The sequence below is a fragment of the Lissotriton vulgaris genome, chromosome 2_1, assembly GCF_964263255.1.
Source record: "Lissotriton vulgaris chromosome 2_1, aLisVul1.2, whole genome shotgun sequence".
In the NCBI taxonomy this organism is placed as follows: domain Eukaryota; kingdom Metazoa; phylum Chordata; class Amphibia; order Caudata; family Salamandridae; genus Lissotriton; species Lissotriton vulgaris.
In genome coordinates this window covers 1,731,914,703-1,731,938,539 of record NC_141687.1, presented here as the reverse complement: position 1 = coordinate 1,731,938,539, position 23,837 = coordinate 1,731,914,703, and the positions used below count along the sequence as shown (strand labels likewise).

General features: G+C 40.9%; 1 protein-coding gene across 1 annotated transcript in view; it reads left to right on the top strand.

The window, feature by feature from the left end:
- The window catches only part of LOC147733205 (uncharacterized), a 618,178-nt gene that overhangs the window by 439,348 nt on the left and 154,993 nt on the right, over positions 1-23,837 (top strand). The window contains exons 39-44 of the mRNA XM_086957739.1: positions 1,496-1,813; positions 3,432-4,223; positions 6,169-6,486; positions 8,107-8,901; positions 10,844-11,161; positions 12,782-13,576. Of these exons, the coding sequence (XP_086813865.1) occupies positions 1,496-1,813; positions 3,432-4,223; positions 6,169-6,486; positions 8,107-8,901; positions 10,844-11,161; positions 12,782-13,576 (3,336 nt within the window). The remainder of the gene's footprint in view (positions 1-1,495; positions 1,814-3,431; positions 4,224-6,168; positions 6,487-8,106; positions 8,902-10,843; positions 11,162-12,781; positions 13,577-23,837) is intronic.

Here is a 23,837-nt window from a genome sequence, read left to right as displayed (position 1 = left end):
CCTTGTGATGTGCCATCTACAGTACTACAGTACAGGATACAGTACTGTAAATTGTTCCTGCAAAATTGATTTGAAATTTGTTAATGTCCCTCAGTATACTAATGTACACACCCCATATATTTCTGAAGGCCTGTAAATCCCTAAAGACTACATTAAATGTGGACCAGTAGTGCTATTCTAGCAATATAGTTTGCAGCAATGCATTCAGTTTGCTAGAGCATGGAACACCTCTTTCAGATTGATTTCGACAAGTGCTCTGACTATCGTGCTGTGCATTCTTTTCTTATGGGAATAGGCATTTCTCTGCCGCAGTGATATAACTATTATTGGTACATTGAAAAATCCTGAGGTAAATAATATTGCATGGATTCTCGTAAGAACTATCTAGCTTGTTAGCCAACAAATATGCAGAGTTTATTGTAAAAGGAGACTGGTAACCTCATTTACAAGGAAAATAAAATAATTACAGATTTTTTTAGCCCTCACTGCCTCTCTTTCACTAATGTATGTAAATATTACCATCAGAGAAGGTATGTATACTGGGGCTTACATTTTCTGCCAGAGGAGGTGCTGCCCACATTCATCATTTCACAATTAGTAAAGCAGTTACAGCATAGTTAGAGCTGTAAAATTCTGCATATATTTTAATTCTAGTGTATAAAGTTTACTAAGAATTCCCTAAACCAAATCTGTGATAAGAAATAAAACCTTGCAAGTCTGAAAATGCTGCTCATGCTGCGATTCTAAAACTCAAACAAACTCCTATTTGCATTGAAGCAGGATTATTGGTCCCTTCAGAATGAGGGTGAAAATATGTTTTTAATCTTTACTGATAGATGACTACAACGTTATCGTTGTCTGGTTATTCAGAATATTTCAACTTTTAAAGATAGTCATCTGAACGAATCACACAATTTTGTTCACATATTGACTATCACTCTGTGTCTGTTGAAAAATCAAAAATAAACATGTCATTAATTTACTTTATATTAACCGTTTGATGCTCATGACGGAACCCAGCCGTCAAGAGCCACGGGTGGCCTGTGCGCATGACGGCTGGGTTCCCTCACAACCACGCCAGCGATTGGAATGTCCAGCACCAAAGTGGAATTGCTGCAGCAGGCAAGGTATTAATTCTCAATAATTAAAAAAAACAATAAGAGATGACTAGCTTAATATTTTAGGAGATTTTTCTTGAACCAAACCTAAATCCACAACTTTAAATGAAAGGTCTGTTTTACAAGCACATTTTATGTGTCCAAAACTACTTTTGTAAAGACGCTTTGCAGATTGACTGTGAAGAGTTAACTCTTTCACATTGTTTGTTGGGTAAGAATGGCAATAATGTTGTTTTAGGATTCTCTCTAACGCAAGTGAAGTTGTAATACAATGTGAAACAATTTGGTTATACATTTACGAGTACATGGATTACTGATGACATTATACTGTTGTACAATCAACTCATTCAGTTTACCTTTCAATTCATATTAAACAGAGAAACCACCTGCACCCTGTGTCTATGTGCATGAAGTTTGTCATTGGTCAGAGTGGTATGATGAAACAAATCCAACCGACGGTCGTGGCGACTTTGAGACAATTGAAAATTTAAGAGCAAAAGGAAAATCTATATGCAAGGATCCAAGAGAAGTTGAATGCAGAGCAGAAAAGTATACTGATACACCTTTAGTTTACCTTGGCCAGATTGTACAATGTAATACATCTGGCTTTGTTTGTCTCAATGCGGATCAGAATCCACCAGTCTGCTTCAACTATCAAGCTAGATTCCTATGCTGCTCATATGAGGCATGTGAGGGTAAGACATACATTGGTTACTATATATTTTCCAATCCCCAATCTTCTGACTCTGTTTATTAACTGTTCTCTACCTATTCTCAAAATATTAGTATTTATTTGCAGTTTTTACCGAGTATATTGTATATCACCATAATATGCCTGCAGGTTTTTGGGAATTGTTTGGTTTAGTAAGTGGCCTCTCATCAGATTATGCTTGGAGCAATCCAGGGAGCAGTACTGTCCTTGTGAAGTATGTCCAGATCTCCAAACACCTCTAAGTGACAGTGAAAGATGATTCATTGGATTCTTTAGTTGCCAGGAGAGGAACATGATGATGTAAAAATCAATATGTTACACTTTCTTCTGAATAATAAAATACTTTACCCAGACTTACCAGACTGCTCAGTAGCTTACCACTATCGCACCTATTTCTCATGAGATTTGAAAACCTTGAGTCTAAAAATTGTAAATTGACAACATAGACTTGGAGAACAAGAAAAAGTAGTATACATTACTGCTGACTTGTAGAATACTAACAAACAATATACTACCTATAATGCTGCTAACCTCCTCAATAATGGTAGAAAAACAAAAGTGTATAACATTCATGTCAAACCTATCAGCAATGAAAATCCACATATATCTTGTAAGTCAGTATTAATCATTGTAAAAACAAATTCTAGTTTCACACTATTAGATTAGTCAACACATTGGAAGAACTCAAATTTACAAAGGAGCATTTCTGCATTCACTCAGGACATGTAAAAATGCCCCCAGGCACATTGACGTATACACCATTCAATCTAATGAGTGTTTTCTAGAGGCACACTTCATATCAGCAGCCATTCAGAGTCTAGGGATTGCTAATCTCACCCCAAGGCATTCTACATGCCTTCTATATTCAGCTGTAATGGAGAAACAATGAATCACTCTCACAATTCCCGTTATTACAAGTCATCCCCCATGTGCTGCCCAAGTGCTTCAAGGAAAATATTTTGTTTCACCGGACTGAGCACTTTTCTTATAGGAGCAAAACCATCTTAAGAGTTAGAAGATGCAAAATGTAATGGTGATCATTGGTCTTACATGCTCATGAAATAATGTACTTCCATTCAGATCCATTAAGTCCTGATTGGAAGCTTTCTAAGTTACTTGATTACACATGCTTACAAGTGAACAGACAGTTCAATAATAACAAAAAACATGAGTCTTCCATGTTATCAAATATTCTATCCAGCCTGGATACTCAGTTATATTCCATATCACCTCCAGAAAATTCTCAAAGTGAAGTTAATCTTTTCAAAGTACTCAAGTGGAAAGGCATGTGTGTGTACCTAGCAGACGTCAAGACTATTTATTTTCTCACCTGAAGTGAAACGATATGTGAGACATTTTTAAAGTTGCATATTACTGGCCTGTCCGATTTATCCAGTGTATTCAAGCAATCATATACAGCTTGTCAGTTTAGATGATGTTAGGGAAGATCTGGAGTAATAATGATCATTTTCATCCTTAATGAAGCACTGTTCAGTGTAGAGGCTACAACAAGCTAGCAGTTTTTACATCTTGTATTATGCCATATAAATCTTGAATTATAAAATGTTTGTAAAACAAGATCATTTTCTTCTCCTGAACAGAGCCACCTGCAGCAGACTGCCTTCTTGCACATGAAACTCTAACCTGGACACATTGGCTTGACACAACAAATCCGAAGACTGGGGATGGCGATATTGAGACAATGCCTAATATAATAGCTGCTGGGAATGAAGTTTGCAGTGCTCCAAGAGATGTTCAGTGCCGAGCTGAAGAGCACCCTAATACACCCATAACAGAACTTGGCCAAGAAGTGAAATGTGATAAAACACTTGGACTTACATGTTACAATATTAAACAGCAAAATCCACCATGTTTAAACTTTCAAATTAGATTTTTATGTGCCAGCTACAACTTTGAGCCATGTGAAACATCAACATCAACACATCCAACGTCCACAGTATCTAGAATTACAGCAACCACTGAAGGGTATGTAGGCACCACAGCCAGCACGTCTTCATCTGCAGCCTCTTCAAGAAGCATTTCATCTTTTTCAATGAGTACAACTGCTCCTTCCTCTTCAAGATATGCAGCCATTACCACCTCCGCTACAAAAACTATGAGAAGCACCTCGGCTACAAGCCCTATAGGCAGTAGTCTATCCTCAGGCAAAACTGCTACTGCAGCATATACTCAAGAGCCCATGAAGAGCACACACTCAACATTAACTGCAAGTAGTCCATCTTCTACAGCATCTACATCCAGTACGCTCTCACCACCAATTACTAGAAGTATTCCATTGTCTACAACGTCTACCACAAGTGTTCCCTCATCACGAGTCTCAGCAACTATTCGCCCAATTACAACCACAATTTATGTTACTAGACCATCAACTGGTGAGAATTCATATTTTCCCTCTGTTTTTCCCTTGAGAGTGTTATACTTCCCACGATGCCTTAAACTGGAAATTACTGTTTGTTTCTCAACAATTCCCTTATTATCCCATCTAAATTTCCTTTTCAAGGCATGATGTGTGTGTCAATCCCCTATGCCTAAAGATATTTCTAGCTGTGCGGGCCTACCATTTTCAGATACCATTCCGAAACATTGGGATTTACCATCATGTGTAACCTATTCTGCCCTTAAATTGGAAGAGCTAGTTTTATCACAGAAAATAGACAAAACATTAAATAATCCTGCAGTTTAAAATCATATCCATGGTCATTTGTTTCTTTTTTCTAATTCATGTACATTCTTCTCTTCAGGAGTGTAATCTTGTATTCAATACACTTCAGGAAATGTACAATTTTCAATAAGAATCTATTCAAAATGTTTAGAACCTTCTTCTCCTTGTGATGTGCCATCTACAGTACTACAGTACAGGAAACAGTCTTGTAAATTGTTCCTGCAAAATTGATTTGAAATTTGTTAATGTCCCTCAGTATACTAATGTACACACCCCTTATATTTCTGAAGGCGTGTAAATCCCTAAAGACTACATTAAATGTGGACCAGCAGTGCTATTCTAGCAATATAGTTTGCAGCAATGCATTCAGTTTGCTAGAGCATGGAACACCTCTTTCAGATTGATTTCGACAAGTGCTCTGACTATCGTGCTGTGCATTCTTTTCTTATGGGAATAGGCATTTCTCTGCCGCAGTGATATAACTATTATTGGTACATTGAAAAATCATGAGGTAAATAATATTGCATGGATTCTCGTAAGAACTATCTAGCTTGTTAGCCAACAAATATACAGAGTTTATTGTAAAAGGAGACTGGTAACCTCATTTACAAGGAAAATAAAATAATTAAAGATTTGTTTAGCCCTCACTGCCTCTCTTTCACTAATGTATGTAAATATTACCATCAGAGAAGGTATGTATACTGGGGCTTACATTTTCTGCCAGAGGAGGTGCTGCCCACATTCGTCATTTCACAATTATTAGTACAGGAGTTACAGCATAGTTAGAGCTGTAAAATTCTGCATATATTTTAATTCTAGTGTATAAAGTTTACTAAGAATTCCCTAAACCAAATCTGTGATAAGAAATAAAACCTTGCAAGTCTGAAAATGCTGCTCATGCTGCGATTCTAAAACTCAAACAAACTCCTATTTGCATTGGCAGGATTATTGGTCCCTTCAGAATGAGGGTGAAAATATGTTTTTAATCTTTACTGATAGATGACTACAACGTTATCGTTGTCTGGTTATTCAGAATATTTCAACTTTTAAAGATAGTCATCTGAACAAAACACACAATTTTGTTCACATATTGACTATCACTCTGTGTCTGTTGAAAAATCAAAAATAAACATGTCAATAATTTACTTTATATTAACCGTTGATGCTCATGAAGGAACCCAGCCGTCAAGAGCCACGGGTGGCCTGTGCGCATGACGGCTGGGTTCCCTCACAACCACGCCTGCGATTGGAATGTCCAGCACCAAAGTGGAATTGCTGCAGCAGGCAAGGTATTAATTCTCAATTATTTAAAAAAAATAAGAGATGACTAGCTTAATATTTTAGGAGATTTTTCTTGAACCAAACCTAAATCCACAACTTTAAATGAAAGGTCTGTTTTACAAGCACATTTAATTTGTCCAAAACTACTTTTGTAAAGACGCTTTGCAGATTGACTGTGAAGAGTTAACTCTTTCACATTGTTTGTTGGGTAAGAATGGCAATAATGTTGTTTTAGGATTCTCTCTAATGCAAGTGAAGTTGTAATACAATGTGAAACAATGTGGTTATACATTTACGAGTACAGGGATTACTGATGACATTATACTGTTGTACAATCAACTCATTCAGTTTACCTTTCAATTCATATTAAACAGAGAAACCACCTGCGCCCTGTGTCTATGTGCATGAAGTTTGTCATTGGTCAGAGTGGTATGATGAAACAAATCCAGCCGACGGTCGTGGCGACTTTGAGACAATTGAAAATTTAAGAGCAAAAGGAAAATCTATATGCAAGGATCCAAGAGAAGTTGAATGCAGAGCAGAAAAGTATACTGATACACCTTTAGTTTACCTTGGCCAGATTGTACAATGTAATACATCTGGCTTTGTTTGTCTCAATGCGGATCAGAATCCACCAGTCTGCTTCAACTATCAAGCTAGATTCCTATGCTGCTCATATGAGGCATGTGAGGGTAAGACATACATTGGTTACTATATATTTTCCAATCCCCAATCTTCTGACTCTGTTTATTAACTGTTCTCTACCTATTCTCAAAATATTAGTATTTATTTGCAGTTTTTACCGAGTATATTGTATATCACCATAATATGCCTGCAGGTTTTTGGGAATTGTTTGGTTTAGTAAGTGGCCTCTCATCAGATTATGCTTGGAGCAATCCAGGGAGCAGTTCTGTCCTTGTGAAGTATGTCCAGATCTCCAAACACCTCTAAGTGACAGTAAAAGATGATTCTTTGGATTCTTTAGTTGCCAGGAGAGGAACATGATGATGTAAAAATCAATATGTTACACTTTCTTCTGAATAATAAAATACTTTACCCAGACTTACCAGACTGCTCAGTAGCTTACCACTATCGCACCTATTTCTCATGAGATTTGAAAACCTTGAGTCTAAAAATTGTAAAGGGACAACATAGACTTGGAGAACAAGTAAAAGTAGTATACATTACTGCTGACTTGTAGAATACTAACAAACAATATACTACCTATCATGCTGCTAACCTCCTCAATAATGGTAGAAAAAACAAAAGTGTATAACATTCATGTCAAACCTATCAGCAATGAAAATCCACATATATATTGTAAGTCAGTATTAATCATTGTAAAAACAAATTCTAGTTTCACACGATTAGATTAGTCAACACATTGAAAGAACTCAAGTTTACAAAGGAGCATTTCTGCATTCACTCAGGACATGCAAAAATGCCCCCCAGGCACATTGACGTTTACACCATTCAATCTAATGAGTGTTTTCTAGAGGCACACTTCATATCAGCAGCCATTCAGAGTCTAGGGATTGCTAATCTCACCCCAAGGCATTCTACATGCCTTCTATATTCAGCTGTAATGGAGAAACCATGAATCACTCTCACAATTCCCGTTATTACAAGTCATCACCCATGTGCTGCCCAAGTGCTTCAAGGAAAATATTTTGTTTCACCGGACTGAGCACTTTTCTTACAGGAGCAAAACCATCTTAAGAGTTAGAAGATGCAAAATGTAATGGAAATCATTGGTCTTACATGCTCATGAAATAATGTACTTCCATTCAGATCCATTAAGTCCTGATTGGAAGCTTTCTAAGTTACTTGATTACACATGCTTACAAGTAAACAGACAGTTCAATAATAACAAAAAACATGAGTCTTCCATGTTATCAAATATTCTATCCAACCTGGATACTCAGTTATATTCCATATCACATCCAGAAAATTTCCAAAGTGAAGTTAATCTTTTCAAAGTACTCGAGTGGAAAGGCATGTGTTTGTACCTTGCAGACTTCAAGACTATTTATTTTCTCACCTGAAGTGAAACGATATGTGACACATTTTTAAAGTTGCATATTACTGGCCTGTCCGATTTATCCAGTGTATTCAAGCAATCATATACAGCTTGTCCGTTTAGGTGATGTTAGGGAAGATCTGGAGTAATAATGATCATTTTCATCCTTAATGAAGCACTGTTCAGTGTAGAGGCTACAACAAGCTAGCAGTTTTTACATCTTGTATTATGCCATATAAATCTTGAATTGTAAAATGTTTGTAAAACAAGATCATTTTCTTCTCCTGAACAGAGCCACCTGCAGCAGACTGCCTTCTTGCACATGAAACTCTAACCTGGACACATTGGCTTGACACAACAAATCCGAAGACTGGGGATGGCGATATTGAGACAATGCCTAATATAATAGCTGCTGGGAATGAAGTTTGCAGTGCTCCAAGAGATGTTCAGTGCCGAGCTGAAGAGCACCCTAATACACCCATAACAGAACTTGGCCAAGAAGTGAAATGTGATAAATCACTTGGACTTACATGTTACAATATTAAACAGCAAAATCCACCATGTTTAAACTTTCAAATTAGATTTTTATGTGCCAGCTACAACTTTGAGCCATGTGAAACATCAACATCAACACATCCAACGTCCACTGTATCTAGAATTACAGCAACCACAGCAAAAGGGTATCCAGGCACCACAGCCAGCACGTCTTCATCTGCAGCCTCTTCAAGAAGCATTTCATCTTTTTCAATGAGTACAACTGCTCCTTCCTCTTCAAGATATGCAGCCATTACCACCTCCGCTACAAAAACTATGAGAAGCACCTCGGCTACAAGCCCTATAGGCAGTAGTCTATTCTCAAGCAAAACTGCTACTCCAGCATATACTCAAGAGCCCATGAAGAGCACACACTCAACATTAACTGCAAGTAGTCCATCTTCTATAGCATCTACATCCAGTACGCTCTCACCACCAATTACTAGAAGTATTCCATTGTCTACAACGTCTACCACAAGTGTTCCCTCATCACGAGTCTCAGCAACTAGTCGCCCAATTACAACCACAATTTATGTTACTAGCCCATCAACTGGTGAGAATCCATATTTTCCCTCTGTTTTTCCCTTGAGAGTGTTATACTTCCCAAGATTCCTTAAACTGGAAATTACTGTTTGTTTCTCAACAATTCCCTTATTATCCCATCTAAATTTCCTTTTCAAGGCATGATGTGTGTGTCAATCCACTATGCCTAAAGATATTTCTAGCTGTGCGGGCCTACCATTTTCAGATACCATTCAGAAACATTAGGATTTACCATCATGTGTAACCTATTCTGCCCTTAAATTGGAAGAGCTAGTTTTATCACAGAAAATAGACAAAACATTAAATAATCCTGCAGTTTAAAATCATATCCATGGTCATTTGTTTCTTTTTTCTAATTAATGTACATTCTTCTCTTCAGGAGTGTAATCTTGTAGTCAATACACTTCAGGAAATGTACAATTTTCAATAAGAATCTATTCAAAATGTTTAGAACCTTCTTCTCCTTGTGATGTGCCATCTACAGTACTGCTGTACAGGACACAGTACTGTAAATTGTTCCTGCAAAATTGATTTGAAATTTGTTATTGTCCCTCAGTATACTAATGTACACACCCCATATATTTCTGAAGGCCTGTAAATCCCTAAAGACTACATTAAATGTGGACCAGCAGTGCTATTCTAGCAATATAGTTTGCAGCAATGCATTCAGTTTGCTAGAGCATGGAACACCTCTTTCAGATTGATTTCGACAAGTGCTCTGACTATCGTGCTGTGCATTCTTTTCTTATGGGAATAGGCATTTCTCTGCCGCAGTGATATAACTATTATTGGTACATTGAAAAATCCTGAGGTAAATAATATTGCATGGATTCTCGTAAGAACTATCTAGCTTGTTAGCCAACAAATATACAGAGTTTATTGTAGAAGGAGACTGGTAACCTCATTTACAAGGAAAATAAAATATTTAAAGATTTTTTTAGCCCTCACTGCCTCTCTTTCACTAATGTATGTAAATATTACCATCAGAGAAGGTATGTATACTGGGGCTTACATTTTCTGCCAGAGGAGGTGCTGCCCACATTCATCATTTCACAATTAGTAAAGGAGTTACAGCATATTAGAGCTGTAAAATTCTGCATATATTTTAATTCAAGTGTATAAAGTTTACTAAGAATTCCCTAAACCAAATCTGTGATAAGAAATAAAACCTTGCAAGTCTGAAAATGCTGCTCATGCTGCGATTCTAAAACTCAAACAAGCTCCTATTTGCATTGGCAGGATTATTGGTCCCTTCAGAATGAGGGTGAAAATATGTTTGTAATCTTTACTGATAGATGACTACAACGTTATCGTTGTCTGGTTATTCAGAATATTCCAACTTTTAAAGATAGTCATCTGAACGAAACACACAATTTTGTTCACATATTGACTATCACTCTGTGTCTGTTGAAAAATCAAAAATAAACATGTCAATAATTTACTTTATATTAACCGTTGATGCTCATGACGGAACCCAGCCGTCAAGAGCCACGGGTGGCCTGTGCGCATGACGGCTGGGTTCCCTCACAACCACGCCTGCGATTGGAATGTCCAGCACCAAAGTGGAATTGCTGCAGCAGGCAAGGTATTAATTCTCAATTATTTTTAAAAAAATAAGAGATGACTAGCTTAATATTTTAGGAGATTTTTCTTGAACCAAACCTAAATCCACAACTTTAAATGAAAGGTCTGTTTTACAAGCACATTTAATTTATCCAAAACTACTTTTGTAAAGACGCTTTGCAGATTGACTGTGAAGAGTTAACTCTTTCACATTGTTTGTTGGGTAAGAATGGCAATAATGTTGTTTTAGGATTCTCTCTAATGCAAGTGAAGTTGTAATACAATGTGAAACAATGTGGTTATACATTTACGAGTACAGGGATTACTGATGACATTATACTGTTGTACAATCAACTCATTCAGTTTACCTTTCAATTCATATTAAACAGAGAAACCACCTGCGCCCTGTGTCTATGTGCATGAAGTTTGTCATTGGTCAGAGTGGTATGATGAAACAAATCCAGCCGACGGTCGTGGCGACTTTGAGACAATTGAAAATTTAAGAGCAAAAGGAAAAACTATATGCAAGGATCCAAAAGAAGTTGAATGCAGAGCAGAAAAGTATACTGATACACCTTTATATTACCTTGGCCAGATTGTACAATGTAATACATCTGGCATGGTTTGTCTCAATGCGGATCAGAGTCCACCAGTCTGCTTCAACTATCAAGCTAGATTTCTGTGCTGCTCATATGAGGCATGTGAGGGTAAGACATACATTGGTTACTATATATTTTTCAAAACCCCAATCTTCTGACTCTGTTTATTAACTGTTCTCTACCTATTCTCAAAATATTAGTATTTATTTGCAGTTTTTACCGAGTATATTGTATATCACCATAATATGCCTGCAGGTTTTTGGGAATTGTTTGGTATAGTAAGTGGCCTCTCATCAGATTATGCTTGGAGCAATCCAGGGAGCAGTTCTGTCCTTGTGAAGTATGTCCAGATCTCCAAACACCTCTAAGTGACAGTAAAAGATGATTCTTTGGATTCTTTAGTTGCCAGGAGAGGAACATGATGATGTAAAAATCAATATGTTACACTTTCTTCTGAATAATAAAATACTTTACCCAGACTTACCAGACTGCTCAGTAGCTTACCACTATCGCACCTATTTCTCATGAGATTTGAAAACCTTGAGTCTAAAAATTGTAAAGGGACAACATAGACTTGGAGAACAAGTAAAAGTAGTATACATTACTGCTGACTTGTAGAATACTAACAAACAATATACTACCTATCATGCTGCTAACCTTCTCAATAATGGTAGAAAAACAAAAGTGTATAACATTCATGTCAAACCTATCAGCAATGAAAATCCACATATATATTGTAAGTCAGTATTAATCATTGTAAAAACAAATTCTAGTTTCACACGATTAGATTAGTCAACACATTGAAAGAACTCAAATTTACAAAGGAGCATTTCTGCATTCACTCAGGACATGCAAAAATGCCCCCCAGGCACATTGACGTTTACACCATTCAATCTAATGAGTGTTTTCTAGAGGCACACTTCATATCAGCAGCCATTCAGAGTCTAGGGATTGCTAATCTCACCCCAAGGCATTCTACATGCCTTCTATATTCAGCTGTAATGGAGAAACCATGAATCACTCTCACAATTCCCGTTATTACAAGTCATCACCCATGTGCTGCCCAAGTGCTTCAAGGAAAATATTTTGTTTCACCGGACTGAGCACTTTTCTTACAGGAGCAAAACCATCTTAAGAGTTAGAAGATGCAAAATGTAATGGTAATCATTGGTCTTACATGCTCATGAAATAATGTACTTCCATTCAGATCCATTAAGTCCTGATTGGAAGCTTTCTAAGTTACTTGATTACACATGCTTACAAGTAAACAGACAGTTCAATAATAACAAAAAACATGAGTCTTCCATGTTATCAAATATTCTATCCAACCTGGATACTCAGTTATATTCCATATCACATCCAGAAAATTCCCAAAGTGAAGTTAATCTTTTCAAAGTACTCGAGTGGAAAGGCATGTGTGTGTACCTTGCAGACGTCAAGACTATTTATTTTCTCACCTGAAGTGAAACGACATGTGACACATTTTTAAAGTTGCATATTACTGGCCTGTCCGATTTATCCAGTGTATTCAAGCAATCATATACAGCTTGTCAGTTTAGGTGATGTTAGGGAAGATCTGGAGTAATATTGAATATTTTCATCCTTAATGAAGCACTGGTCAGTGTAGAGGCTACAACAAGCTAGCAGTTTTTACATCTTGTATTATGCCATATAAATCTTGAATTATAAAATGTTTGTAAAACAAGATCATTTTCTTCTCCTGAACAGAGCCACCTGCAGCAGACTGCCTTCTTGCACATGAAACTCTAACCTGGACACATTGGCTTGACACAACAAATCCGAAGACTGGGGATGGCGATATTGAGACAATGCCTAATATAATAGCTGCTGGGAATGAAGTTTGCAGTGCTCCAAGAGATGTTCAGTGCCGAGCTGAAGAGTACCCTAATACACCCATAACAGAACTTGGCCAAGAAGTAAAATGTGATAAGTCACTTGGACTTACATGTTACAATATTAAACAGCAAAATCCACCATGTTTAAACTTTCAAATTAGATTTTTATGTGCCAGCTACAAGTTTGAGCCATGTGAAACATCAACATCAACACATCCAACGTCCACTGTATCTAGAATTACAGCAACCACAGCAAAAGGGTATCCAGGCACCACAGCCAGCACGTCTTCATCTGCAGCCTCTTCAAGAAGCATTTCATCTTTTTCAATGAGTACAACTGCTCCCTCCTCTTCAAGATATGCAGCCATTACCACCTCCGCTACAAAAACTATGAGAAGCACCTCGGCTACAAGCCCTATAGGCAGTAGTCTATCCTCAAGCAAAACTGCTACTGCAGCATATACTCAAGAGCCCATGAAGAGCACGCACTCAACATTAACTGCAAGTAGTCCATCTTCTATAGCATCTACATCCAGTACGCTCTCACCACCAATTACTAGAAGTATGCCATTGTCTACAACGTCTACCACGAGTGTTCCCTCATCAAGAGTCTCAGCAACTATTCACCCAATTACAACCACGTATTATGTTGCTAGCCCATCAACTGGTGAGAATCCAAGTTTTACTCTCTGATTTTCTCTAATGAGTGTTATACTTCCCATGATTCCTTAAACTGCAGATTACTGTTTGTTTTTCAACATTTCCCTTATTGTCTCATCGCAATTTCAGTTTCAATGCATGATGTACGCGTCAACCCCATGCCTAAAGATATTTCCAGCTGTATGAGCCTACCATTTTCAAATACCATTGAGAAAAATTGGGATTTATCATTATGTGTAACCTATTCTGCCCGTCCTTTGATAGAGCTGGTTTCATCTCAGAAAAAAATACTCACTAGTCCTTCAGTTTACTGTCATCTCTAGGGACATATATATTTTTTCTAATTCATTTAATTGCTTCTCTTCAGGAGTGTACTTTTGTAGTTAATGCACTTCAGGAAATGTACAGACACTTCTTGTCCTTGTATTGTGCCACCTACAATACAGGACGAGGGGCTAGATGTAGGTAATTCCCATTTACAGACTCTTAAATACCGAATTTTACCGATTCGGTATTTAAGAGTCTGTAAATGGAAAGGGGGCAGATTTAGGTAATTTTAAAATCTGAATTAGCGAATCTGTAAAATTCGGTATATACCGATTCTGTAAATACAGAATCGGTATTTCCCATTGATTCCTATGGGCTTTGGTAAATACCGAATCCTGCAAGGGTGCAAGGGGTGTCGCTTTGACACCCTCTAGCACCCCAAGTACAGGCTTGTGTGCAATGTGGCACACAGACATGCCCTAAGGGCATGTCTGTGTGTCACATTGCAAAGGTGTGCATGCACAGATGTGCATGCACACCTGAATTCGGTATTTTACCACACAATAGGATTGTGTGGTAAAATACCGACTCTCAAGGGCCTGTGGCACTGTAAACTGTACCACCTACATTTGTAATTACAGAATCGGTAATTTTACCGATTCGGTAAATATACCAATTCTGTATTTTTCAGCCCCCAACATCTGAAAACCCTAATACCGGTCGGAAACGGCCGAAATCTGCCGTTTCCGACAGGTATTAGGGCTCCTACATCCTGCCCACAGTCCCGTAAATTGTGCCTGCGAGTTGGTTTGAAAATTGTTAATGGCCCTCAGTATACTAATGTACCCACCACATGTATTAGTGAAGGCCTGTAAATCCCAAAAGGCAACACAAATGTGGACAGGCAGTACTATTCTAGCAATATTGTTTGCAGCAATGCATTCAGTTTGCTACAGCGTAGAACACTGCTTTCAGATTGATTTAGACAAGGGCTCTGACCATCGGAGCTGTGCATTGTTTTCTCATGGGAATAGATGTTAGATAACTATTATTGGCACATCGAAAGATCCTGAAGTAAATAACTATCCTTCTAGCTTGTTGGCCAACACATGTGCAGAGTACAAGGAGACTGGTAACCTCATTTACGAAGACAATCAAATAATCGAAGATGTATAGGCTCTGAATGCATCTTTTTTACTAATCAATGTAAATATTACCATCAGGGAAAGTATCTATTCTGGGGCTTACATTTTCTGCCTGAGGAGATATTACCCAATTTCATCATTTTACAATTAGTGAAGGAGTTACAGCATATTTTCCAGAGTTCGAGCTGTAAAATTCTAAATATATTTTAATTCTACTGTAGAAATGTTTGCTAAGAATTTCCTAAACAAAATCGGTGATGAGACAAACAACCTTGCAAGTCTGAAAATGCTGCACATACTGTAATTCTAAAACTTAAAAAACTCCTATTCTGTGTGGTGCCCCTCTTCCTTTTTGCGTGCAGTCAATGACAGCCACGACTTGCAATAGACACACCCTTATGCCTTCCTGCTATACTCTGTGCATATTGTCTCTGTGACCTGGATGTAGGAGTTCTTTCATATGTTGCATGAGAAAGTGTGTATGTTCTGTACTGCTCTTGCCTCCTTCTTTAACTTGAAAAAACTTACTATTTTTGTCATTTATTGTAGGAATCCTTTCCTTACTATATTTTTCTTTAATCTGGCCTGTCGATGCAATACTTACAGCCTTACGCAACCTTGATCATGTCAACTCCCTCATGATGATGCACCTAGTGCAATGCGCATCATTGGCGCTAAGTAGCGCTGACACCGCTCACTGTACAGCACCCTGCCTCGCAAGTGCATGCTGTGCTGAATGATTCAGCAGCGGCCACCACTGTAATTACCTTGAAAGGCAGGGCTCACTGAACTGCATCGCGGGTCACTACCGCAGGCAGTGCACTCTGTGCTTACTCGCAGAGTGGTGCAGCACTCCTACAAGCCATTGTCTCAAAATCCTCTCCCCAGGGCAGCATGGGGTCCTCCTGCACACTTCAGACAGGGTAGATCCAGCCCATACGGGCCGCCACTATCCTCGTCACCAGTGTGGCGTATTCAGTTCTGGGCGTTCTGTAGACCACCACAGCGCTAGATGTTACGAATGGGACACAGACACAAATATTCCAGTAGGTATTATAGAATGGCCACGAGCGACCACTTCTACCTTTAATTGTACTCTCGGCGGGCAACCGGCTCTCGGGGTGTGGTGACATTATACTGCGCATAGCCAGGTAGGACACTCCACAGCTACCACAAAGGTCCCACAGATTTCGTGCCTGTAGGAGAGTAGGATCTGCTGACTATTCTTACCCCCACTTTTTGCTGATTTTTCACTCTTTTTCGACTTTAGTCTGGTTGGGGCCCTTTTTTCCAGGACCCCAACCTAGCTGATTCCTCTCTAAATTGATTTCAAGTACATTAGGTACCCTGCAGTTTTGTTACTGGGATACCCTTATGAGTCCCTAGTATATGGTACCTTAAGTACCAAGGGCATAGGTACCCCAGTGGCCTACCAGTGGCTGCAGCATGTATTATGCCACCCCTGTGAAGCCTTCAAATTGACACTACAGGACTGCTACTGCCGCCTGGGTAAGGTGTGCATGCACCCCTTACTAAGACATAGGTTACCTATATCTATCTTTAAATCACTGCACATAGAAACCTATCAGTCACCCCTATGGCAAGCCTTATCAATCCTGAATCAGGGTGCTTGGTTTTGTGTGAGAGGGTGTCCATGCTTGAGCAGGACCCATCTGCAGCCTTCGGAATCTATTCTCTTGGGCTGTTCTGTAATGCAGCCAGGCCATATACTCTTAAGTGCATTATAACCTTGCAGTAAATGCTAACTTTGGAATGGCTGCATGGAAACTTGTTGTGTTTGGTGTCAAACACTTTGGAATCCTACCCCCACCCCGCCAGTCCTGGCGGCGGGGGTAGAATTCCACCCTTCTAGAGGGAGAGACATGTACACACTGGTACACCCGGTACCAGTTTAAAAGAGCCCTGGCATCACAAAGTAGATGCTGCAGCCACAAACACGAGTCTGGCCTACTGCTGCTGACCGAAACTCCAGCAGGGCAGGCCTGGACAATAGGTTTCCTGTCACAGGGAGGTGTAACCACCTCCCGAACAGGCGTTAGTGTATTGGGCCTGGGTGGGTGAACTCTGAGAGTGCTTTGAGTCTGCACTGGGGGCACATTTGGTATCCCTGTGCATAGCCCAGTTCAAACCGGTTGCAGAGCCCCTGCTCTGGCATGAAACTGGACAAAGGAAATGGGTGTATCAACCCCTCTTTCCAGGCCTTAGGTGGGTCCCCAGAGTGTGTCCAACCCCTTTCTTAGGTATAGGTAAGGAATCCCTGGCAACAGGATTTTAGATTACACCTGGATGAAACTCTGAAACTGAATCCTGGAACTTCGATGCTCAACTAAAGACTAGAGGACGGAAGAATCTCCCTTGGGGGTCAAGGAGTGACTTCCGTGCTTGGCAGGCACCAACAAAGCATTTGCTGGTCTGCATCTCCGAAGCTCCCGCCGGACTCCAAAGTATTTGCAGCCCAGGAAGAGGATTTCCAGACTTCTTAGAGGCTGACCCGAGTCCCCAGCAAAGCTGAGACCTGCAGCCCTCGTGAGTGACGCGAAACCGCAACTCCTGGACACTGTGCACATTTGCAAGTGCATTGACTTTTCGACGTCTCTTGAAGTTGTGCTTTGGCTTACTTGTAGCCCATCCCCGAGCACCATCTGCACCGAAGATTGTGGGCCTACACTCCAAGAGTGTTCCGAGAGCTCGCTTCTTGCATTTTTGCTTGAGGCCCCTCTGAGATCCCTGGTCTATCAACTGGTGGGTTTGTACGAAGGCAACTCTGATTTTCTTGGACTTCCCTGGTTGCTCCAGATGTGCCCCAACTCTCCACCACGTGGTGAGTCCCTCAGTCCTTGCTGGTCCACACCAAAGCATTTCTTTGATTCCTACGTGGGTTACTGTTGCAAAGGCTTGTTGGGTCTAATCTGGGCACCAGCACCGCAGCACTCAACATCTTTTGTGGGACAGCTCAATTCCAGATCGTGGTTGTCGTCGACACCTCCTGGTCTTCGTGACTGAAGAGTCAAGTTTCACCTCTTTCACCTGAAATCACACGGCATCGGTGGGCATTTGACTAACGTGCCCCTGGTCACTGGCATGTGACTCAGACTCTGTTCCCTCTGCTTTCAGGTTCTTCTCATCTTCGATCCAGGCTTGGATCACACCGGACACTTTCCACTTCAACAGCAGCAGCACTTTGAAGCAGATTTCCATTGAAAATGACGATGGTTCCCGACACCAAAAGACAGGTGAGGTAACTCGAGTACGCTGGTGCTCCTGAGGGTGTTGGCCCTAGAACCCCTTAAATCTAAAGGGGTTTGCTCAAAGTCCTCCTCCAAGTGTCCTTTATCTTTAAATTTTCAACCGCGACTTTCCCCACAGAAGCTAACGTGATTTGGGGCTATGTTCTCCCACTACACGCGTCCCCCTTAGGTCCCCTGTGTCACTACGTTGGGTGGTTCCTTGTGGTCCCAGCAATTCAACAAGCTCTAGGCCTTGTGTCTAGTCAAGTTGTGGTTCTTAAACCACTTTCTGAATATATGGTCTGGTATGCCCCTAGAGCTCAACGTATATTGTGCTAATTTATTGTGTGATATTAAGTGTAACTTGTGTGTTTTGACCTCTGGCCTCATAAAGAGACTAGTAGGGTGTATTTAGAATAAATACATATATTTTATATATATACACCTGGTGTAGTTCCTTTCATTCGGTCATTCAAGGATTATAGTCTGGTAAAACAACTGTTTTATATTCCTTCAAGACTTAGCCTGGAGGCTGCTCTCCGTAGCTACCAAAAGGATAGCCTTCAATAAAGGTTGGCTTTAACCTATCACCTCTAAGGGGATGTTTGGACTGGTACAAGGTGCCCACTATAACTAGTGAACAGCATATGCCAGGCCACTTCTCACAATGTCTGTACTAAAACATGTATTAAAGAGGCTGCTGTTGCTACCTTTACAGATCCAAGAGACAAGAATCAGATTTTGGATCATGATGATAATCTAGACACAGATTAGAAAGGCAAATATGTATAAGGTGATTAATTGTGACACCTACTAGAACACATCAGATCAGTTCTTTCTAGGTTTTGAGAAGCCACCCAGAGAAGAGGAAGGGACCTAATCCCAGAATAGTACTGGGAGTAAGACACTTGCAGTAATAACAGGAATGATTTACCAATCTTATGCAATGAGTGAAAAGATCCTGACAAACAGGCACTTCCCAATTTCTTAAACAAAAGATACATATTTAAAGATTTTGCCTAAAACTTCCCGGAGATATAAACATTAAACATGATTTTGGATTCACTGGCTTCCACTGTGAATCTAGCTTCTGAGGCTTCACCATCACATAAGGGGTACAAAAATGGAATCAAATCTGAAGATGGCTTATGCTTATGCAATTCTTTTTGATTAGAGTAAACACCTATGCAAACTTTGCAATTAATATTTTGCTAAAAGATTTCTAACTGTTGTATGACTATATCCAAACCAATGAGGATGTTACCACCCTATTGTCTAATATGAAACTGGTATCTCAATGTGTGTCTGTAACATCTTCAGCAGGTGCATCTATAGCAGGTTGCAGACTACCCTGGATGAGATCACAGAGACTGGAATCACACCAAATAAATTTATTTGAGAAGTTGCTATTCACTTGATAGAATCTTTTCAGTCCTGAAGTAGATAAGATGATATAAAATAATAGTAATAATAGGGAATTTTATAAAGTGCCTATTTACACCATGTTGGCGTGTTCCCGCGCTAGAATAAGTGGGAGAGGCAAAACCATAAAACCTAGGACGATGTCAGAGCATAACTATTAATTGAAGAGCAGGTATGTTTTAAGATCCTTCCAAAACTTCATCTCAGATGATTCCAACCGGAGGTTAAGAGGGAGTTTATTCCAGTTCTGGGCCGCCAGAAGCCAAAAGGATCTATCAGCCATCCTGGCTTTCTTAACCTTAGGGACTAACAGCAGGCCAGTCCCACTTGATCTAAGAGCCCGTGGAGGCGTGTAGGAGGTAAGGAGACTCTGCAGGTACATAGGGCCAGTGCCCTGGATGATGCGATGGCACATGCAGAGGGCCTTGAACAACACTCTCTTCCTCACTGGGAGCTAATGTAAGGTGTTTAAGGCACTTTTGGAGGCAGCCCTCCTGGGTTGCATGAGGACCAGCAGTGCTGCTGCATTCTGCAGAACCTGAAGTCTGTTTAAACATTTAGCAGTGGCGCCCAGATATAGTGTATTGTAATAGTCTAAATGAGAAGTAACAAGGGCATGCATCAGCGTCTTCCTGGCCTCTATGGGGAGGAGATCCATGGTTTTTCATAGGCCCTTGAAGACTCCAAAACACGTCCCCACTACACGTCTAGTGTGAGGTTCTAATGTAAGGCTAGAATCCACCCATACCCCCAGGTTCTTCGCCTGGGTGCACGGTATAGAAATGGAACCCAGGCTTGACGGCCACCACGCCGACGACCCCACTGACTGACCACCTCCTACCACAAGCACCTCGGTTTTACTTCCGCTAAGTTTCAGGCAGTTATTTGCCATCCAGGAGGCAAGCTTCTGCATGCATGCCCTGAAATTGGAAGCTGCCGAATCCGGTGCCTGTGATAGGGAGATCACCAGTTGGGTATCGTCGGCGTATGACACAACCCTGATTCCAAAGCCCTCCACTATTTCCGCCAAAGGGGATACGTAAAGATTAAATAGGGTGGGACTCAGGGCGAGCCCTGTGGCACACCCTGTTCCAATTTAATGGCCTTGGAATAATAGGCGCCCTGTCTGACCTGAAAACTGAACTATACCATAAAGGATGGCAGCCATTTTCAGAGCCGGACCTAAGACACCGCCTTTATTCAGACACTGCAGCAAGGTGTAATGAGCCACAGTATTAAAAGCGATGCTAATGTCCAGGCGATCTAGAGCCATTGTTTGCCCATCATCTGCTCCCTGCCTAATGGCCTCCGTGGCCATAAGTAGAGCGGACTCAGTAGAATGTGGAGCCCGGAATCCAAATTGAGAGGGATGCAGGGGACCGGCTTCCTCCACATGAGCCATAAGCTGTTAGTTTAATACCTTCTCTGCCACTTTAGCCAGATACGGCAACAGCGAGATAGGTCGTACATTTTCAAGTTTGTCGGGGCTGATATTCGGTTTCTTCTGTAGCGGAAGAACAATTGCATTTTTCCAACTATCAGGCACCGTGTACGTTCTAAAAGATACCTCCAGGAGATATCTTATGTATGGCTCAAGGGTGGCAATACTCTCGCCAAGCAATTTAGGTGAGGCCGGATCTCTGGGCGAGCCAGACTTAATTCTTAGACAGATTATGCCAAGCAGCTCGGGGGAGGGATGTTAAAACTATCCAACCTCCTACTTTCCCCAGCTACTCCAATCTGCTCCCCAAATTATGTACCTGTCTTTACAGCCCCAGGAAAGGAGGAATAGATTTTTTCCACTTACTCTGAGTAAAAAGCTGCAATACGGTTACATGATTCCACCGAGCCCTCCATTGGAGCGACTGACGCTGCCAAGGAGGAGATCTCCTTATAGATCTTAAACAGTTCTTTGGTGGAGTTTCCTGCTGCTCCAATTCTGTCCACATAGTGCGCAGCCTTGACCCGTCTGATAAGCCCATGATACTTTTTAAGTTTTTCAAGATATTCCAGTTTGGCCTGACTTGTAAAACCCTTCCTCCATTGTCTCTCAAAGCGTTTGCACTCTGTTTTAGTCAGACGCAAATCAGAGTTATACCAAGGTGCTGATTTCTGTGCCCTGCCCGGACTTTTATTAGGGAGCAGCGGGGCCACACTATCTAATGCTTCTATTATGCGCCTCTCTAAATTGAGGCAGGCATTTTCAATATCAGTGCCCCCCGGAGACCCACCTAGGGCCAGGGCTTTGTTGAACTTGTTCAGTGAGAAACCCTCCCATTTACGACAGGGGCTGTTCAACACGGGTTGTTCATGGACTCTAGGCTCTGAAACCTTCACCATAAAGGGGACCAAGAAGTGGTCTGACCACAGGACAGGAAGGGGGTGGTAACTCCTACACCCTCCCAATTGGCAAACACAGGATCCAATAAGTGGTCATGCTGATGGGTAGGAGCATAAGATCTCAGGCTAAGCTGTAGCGTCTGAAGTTCCTGGCAAAGGTCAGCAGCCCCCCTATTCAGGGGATCCTCCAGATGGAAATTGAGATCACCCTGCAGTAAAAGTTTGTCATTTTGTAGGGCTATGTGCGTAATCCCCTCCAGCAAACTTGGCACAAACCGTGTTTGTGGGCCAGGTGGTCTATAAACCAAGAGACCATTCACTGTAAGGTTAGGACTGACCTTAAACGTGAATGAGCCCACCTCAAGATTGGCTATAGTGATAGGTTCAAGAGAACATCAGAGCGGGTGTTTAAAAATGATGGTTATCCATCCTCCTATACCTGTCACCCTATTAATCCTAGTTAGCATATACCCAGAAGGTAATGCCTCTATGATTTCTGGCTCAGAGTCAGAGTCTAACCACGTCTCCGTGAGAAACAAATGATCGAACTTCCCATCAGCGAGCAGGTCATAAATGTCCAGTTTGTGCTTGCAAAAAGATCTGCAATTCAGCAGACCACAGTACAGCCCTAAACTCCCTGGCTGCAACTTTCTTACGGTGTTATAGCTAAACGAGCAGTACTTACAACCACCGTCCTGACTAGCCGTCATGCTGTGTCTACACGCACTAGCTATCATGGGGCGCATATCGTGTAATTGTGCCGATTTCAGCTGGATTCTTACCCCTGTGTGGCCAGGTGTTCTGGCCCCGGTCCCCGTACAGCCGCGAATGGGCGTAGACGGGCTTGCCTTTGGCGCGCCTTCGCTTTTGCATGCGTCCTTTACCCCTGTTCTCCTTAGCCACTAGACCGCTAACCGGCTCACCGGAAGCGCCTTGGCTCTCCCTTCCTCGCCCTCCGTGCAACGGCGCTAATCGGCGCTTCGGACCGGGGCGGGAAGGATGGAAGATTGAGCACAGGTCACAGGAGCGCACAATAAAACTCCCACACTATGGAATATAGAAAGCTGCAGAAGCGAAAAATGTCATTGTCTTTTCCACCTTTCTCTAAGAAAAAAATGTTTTAATCTGCAGCTGGAAAACACTCAGGACAGATATCCCTTTTAGAGTTGGGCCTTTGGTTGGGTGGCCGCAGTGGCTGGAAAAGTCCGACCAAACAAACCAGGTACTCAAGACCAATCCCAGAAATCACTACCTGACGATTGACACAATAATAAGGAATCTTTACTACGAATGGAAGAATTGTGTCACAGACCGATGGGTTCTGTAGATCATCAACAATGGTTACAGCCTTCTATTCTCCCACAGCCCTTCACAGGACGGGTTTCTTTCTCTCCCATTATCAAAAGAAAAATCAAAAAAGCCAACCCATGCTTCTGGGAATCCAAGCACTGGTAGACAAGGGAGCAATGATTCCAGTCCCTTTGGATCAGAGAGGGAAAGGATTCTATTTAGTTATTTTCCTTGTTCCCAAAGCCTATGAAAATCTTTTCCAGTACTAACTCTCAAAGTGCAAAGTGTTTAACATGTATTTTTTATTGAAACGTTTTTGAATTATGTGAATACAGACAATAATACCTCTGTTGACAAAAGACTACCTTTCGGTCTTTCAGTATTTACAGGCTATTCATTTCCATATCACAATCTATACACCAAGTCAGAGTTTTCTTCTTTTCATTGTGGTAGATTGCCATTTTCATTTTCAAGGATTGCCCTTTGGCCTGGTGATGTCACCCAGGGTATTCACCATGGTACTTACTTATTCATTCATTTGAAAAGTATAGCCATT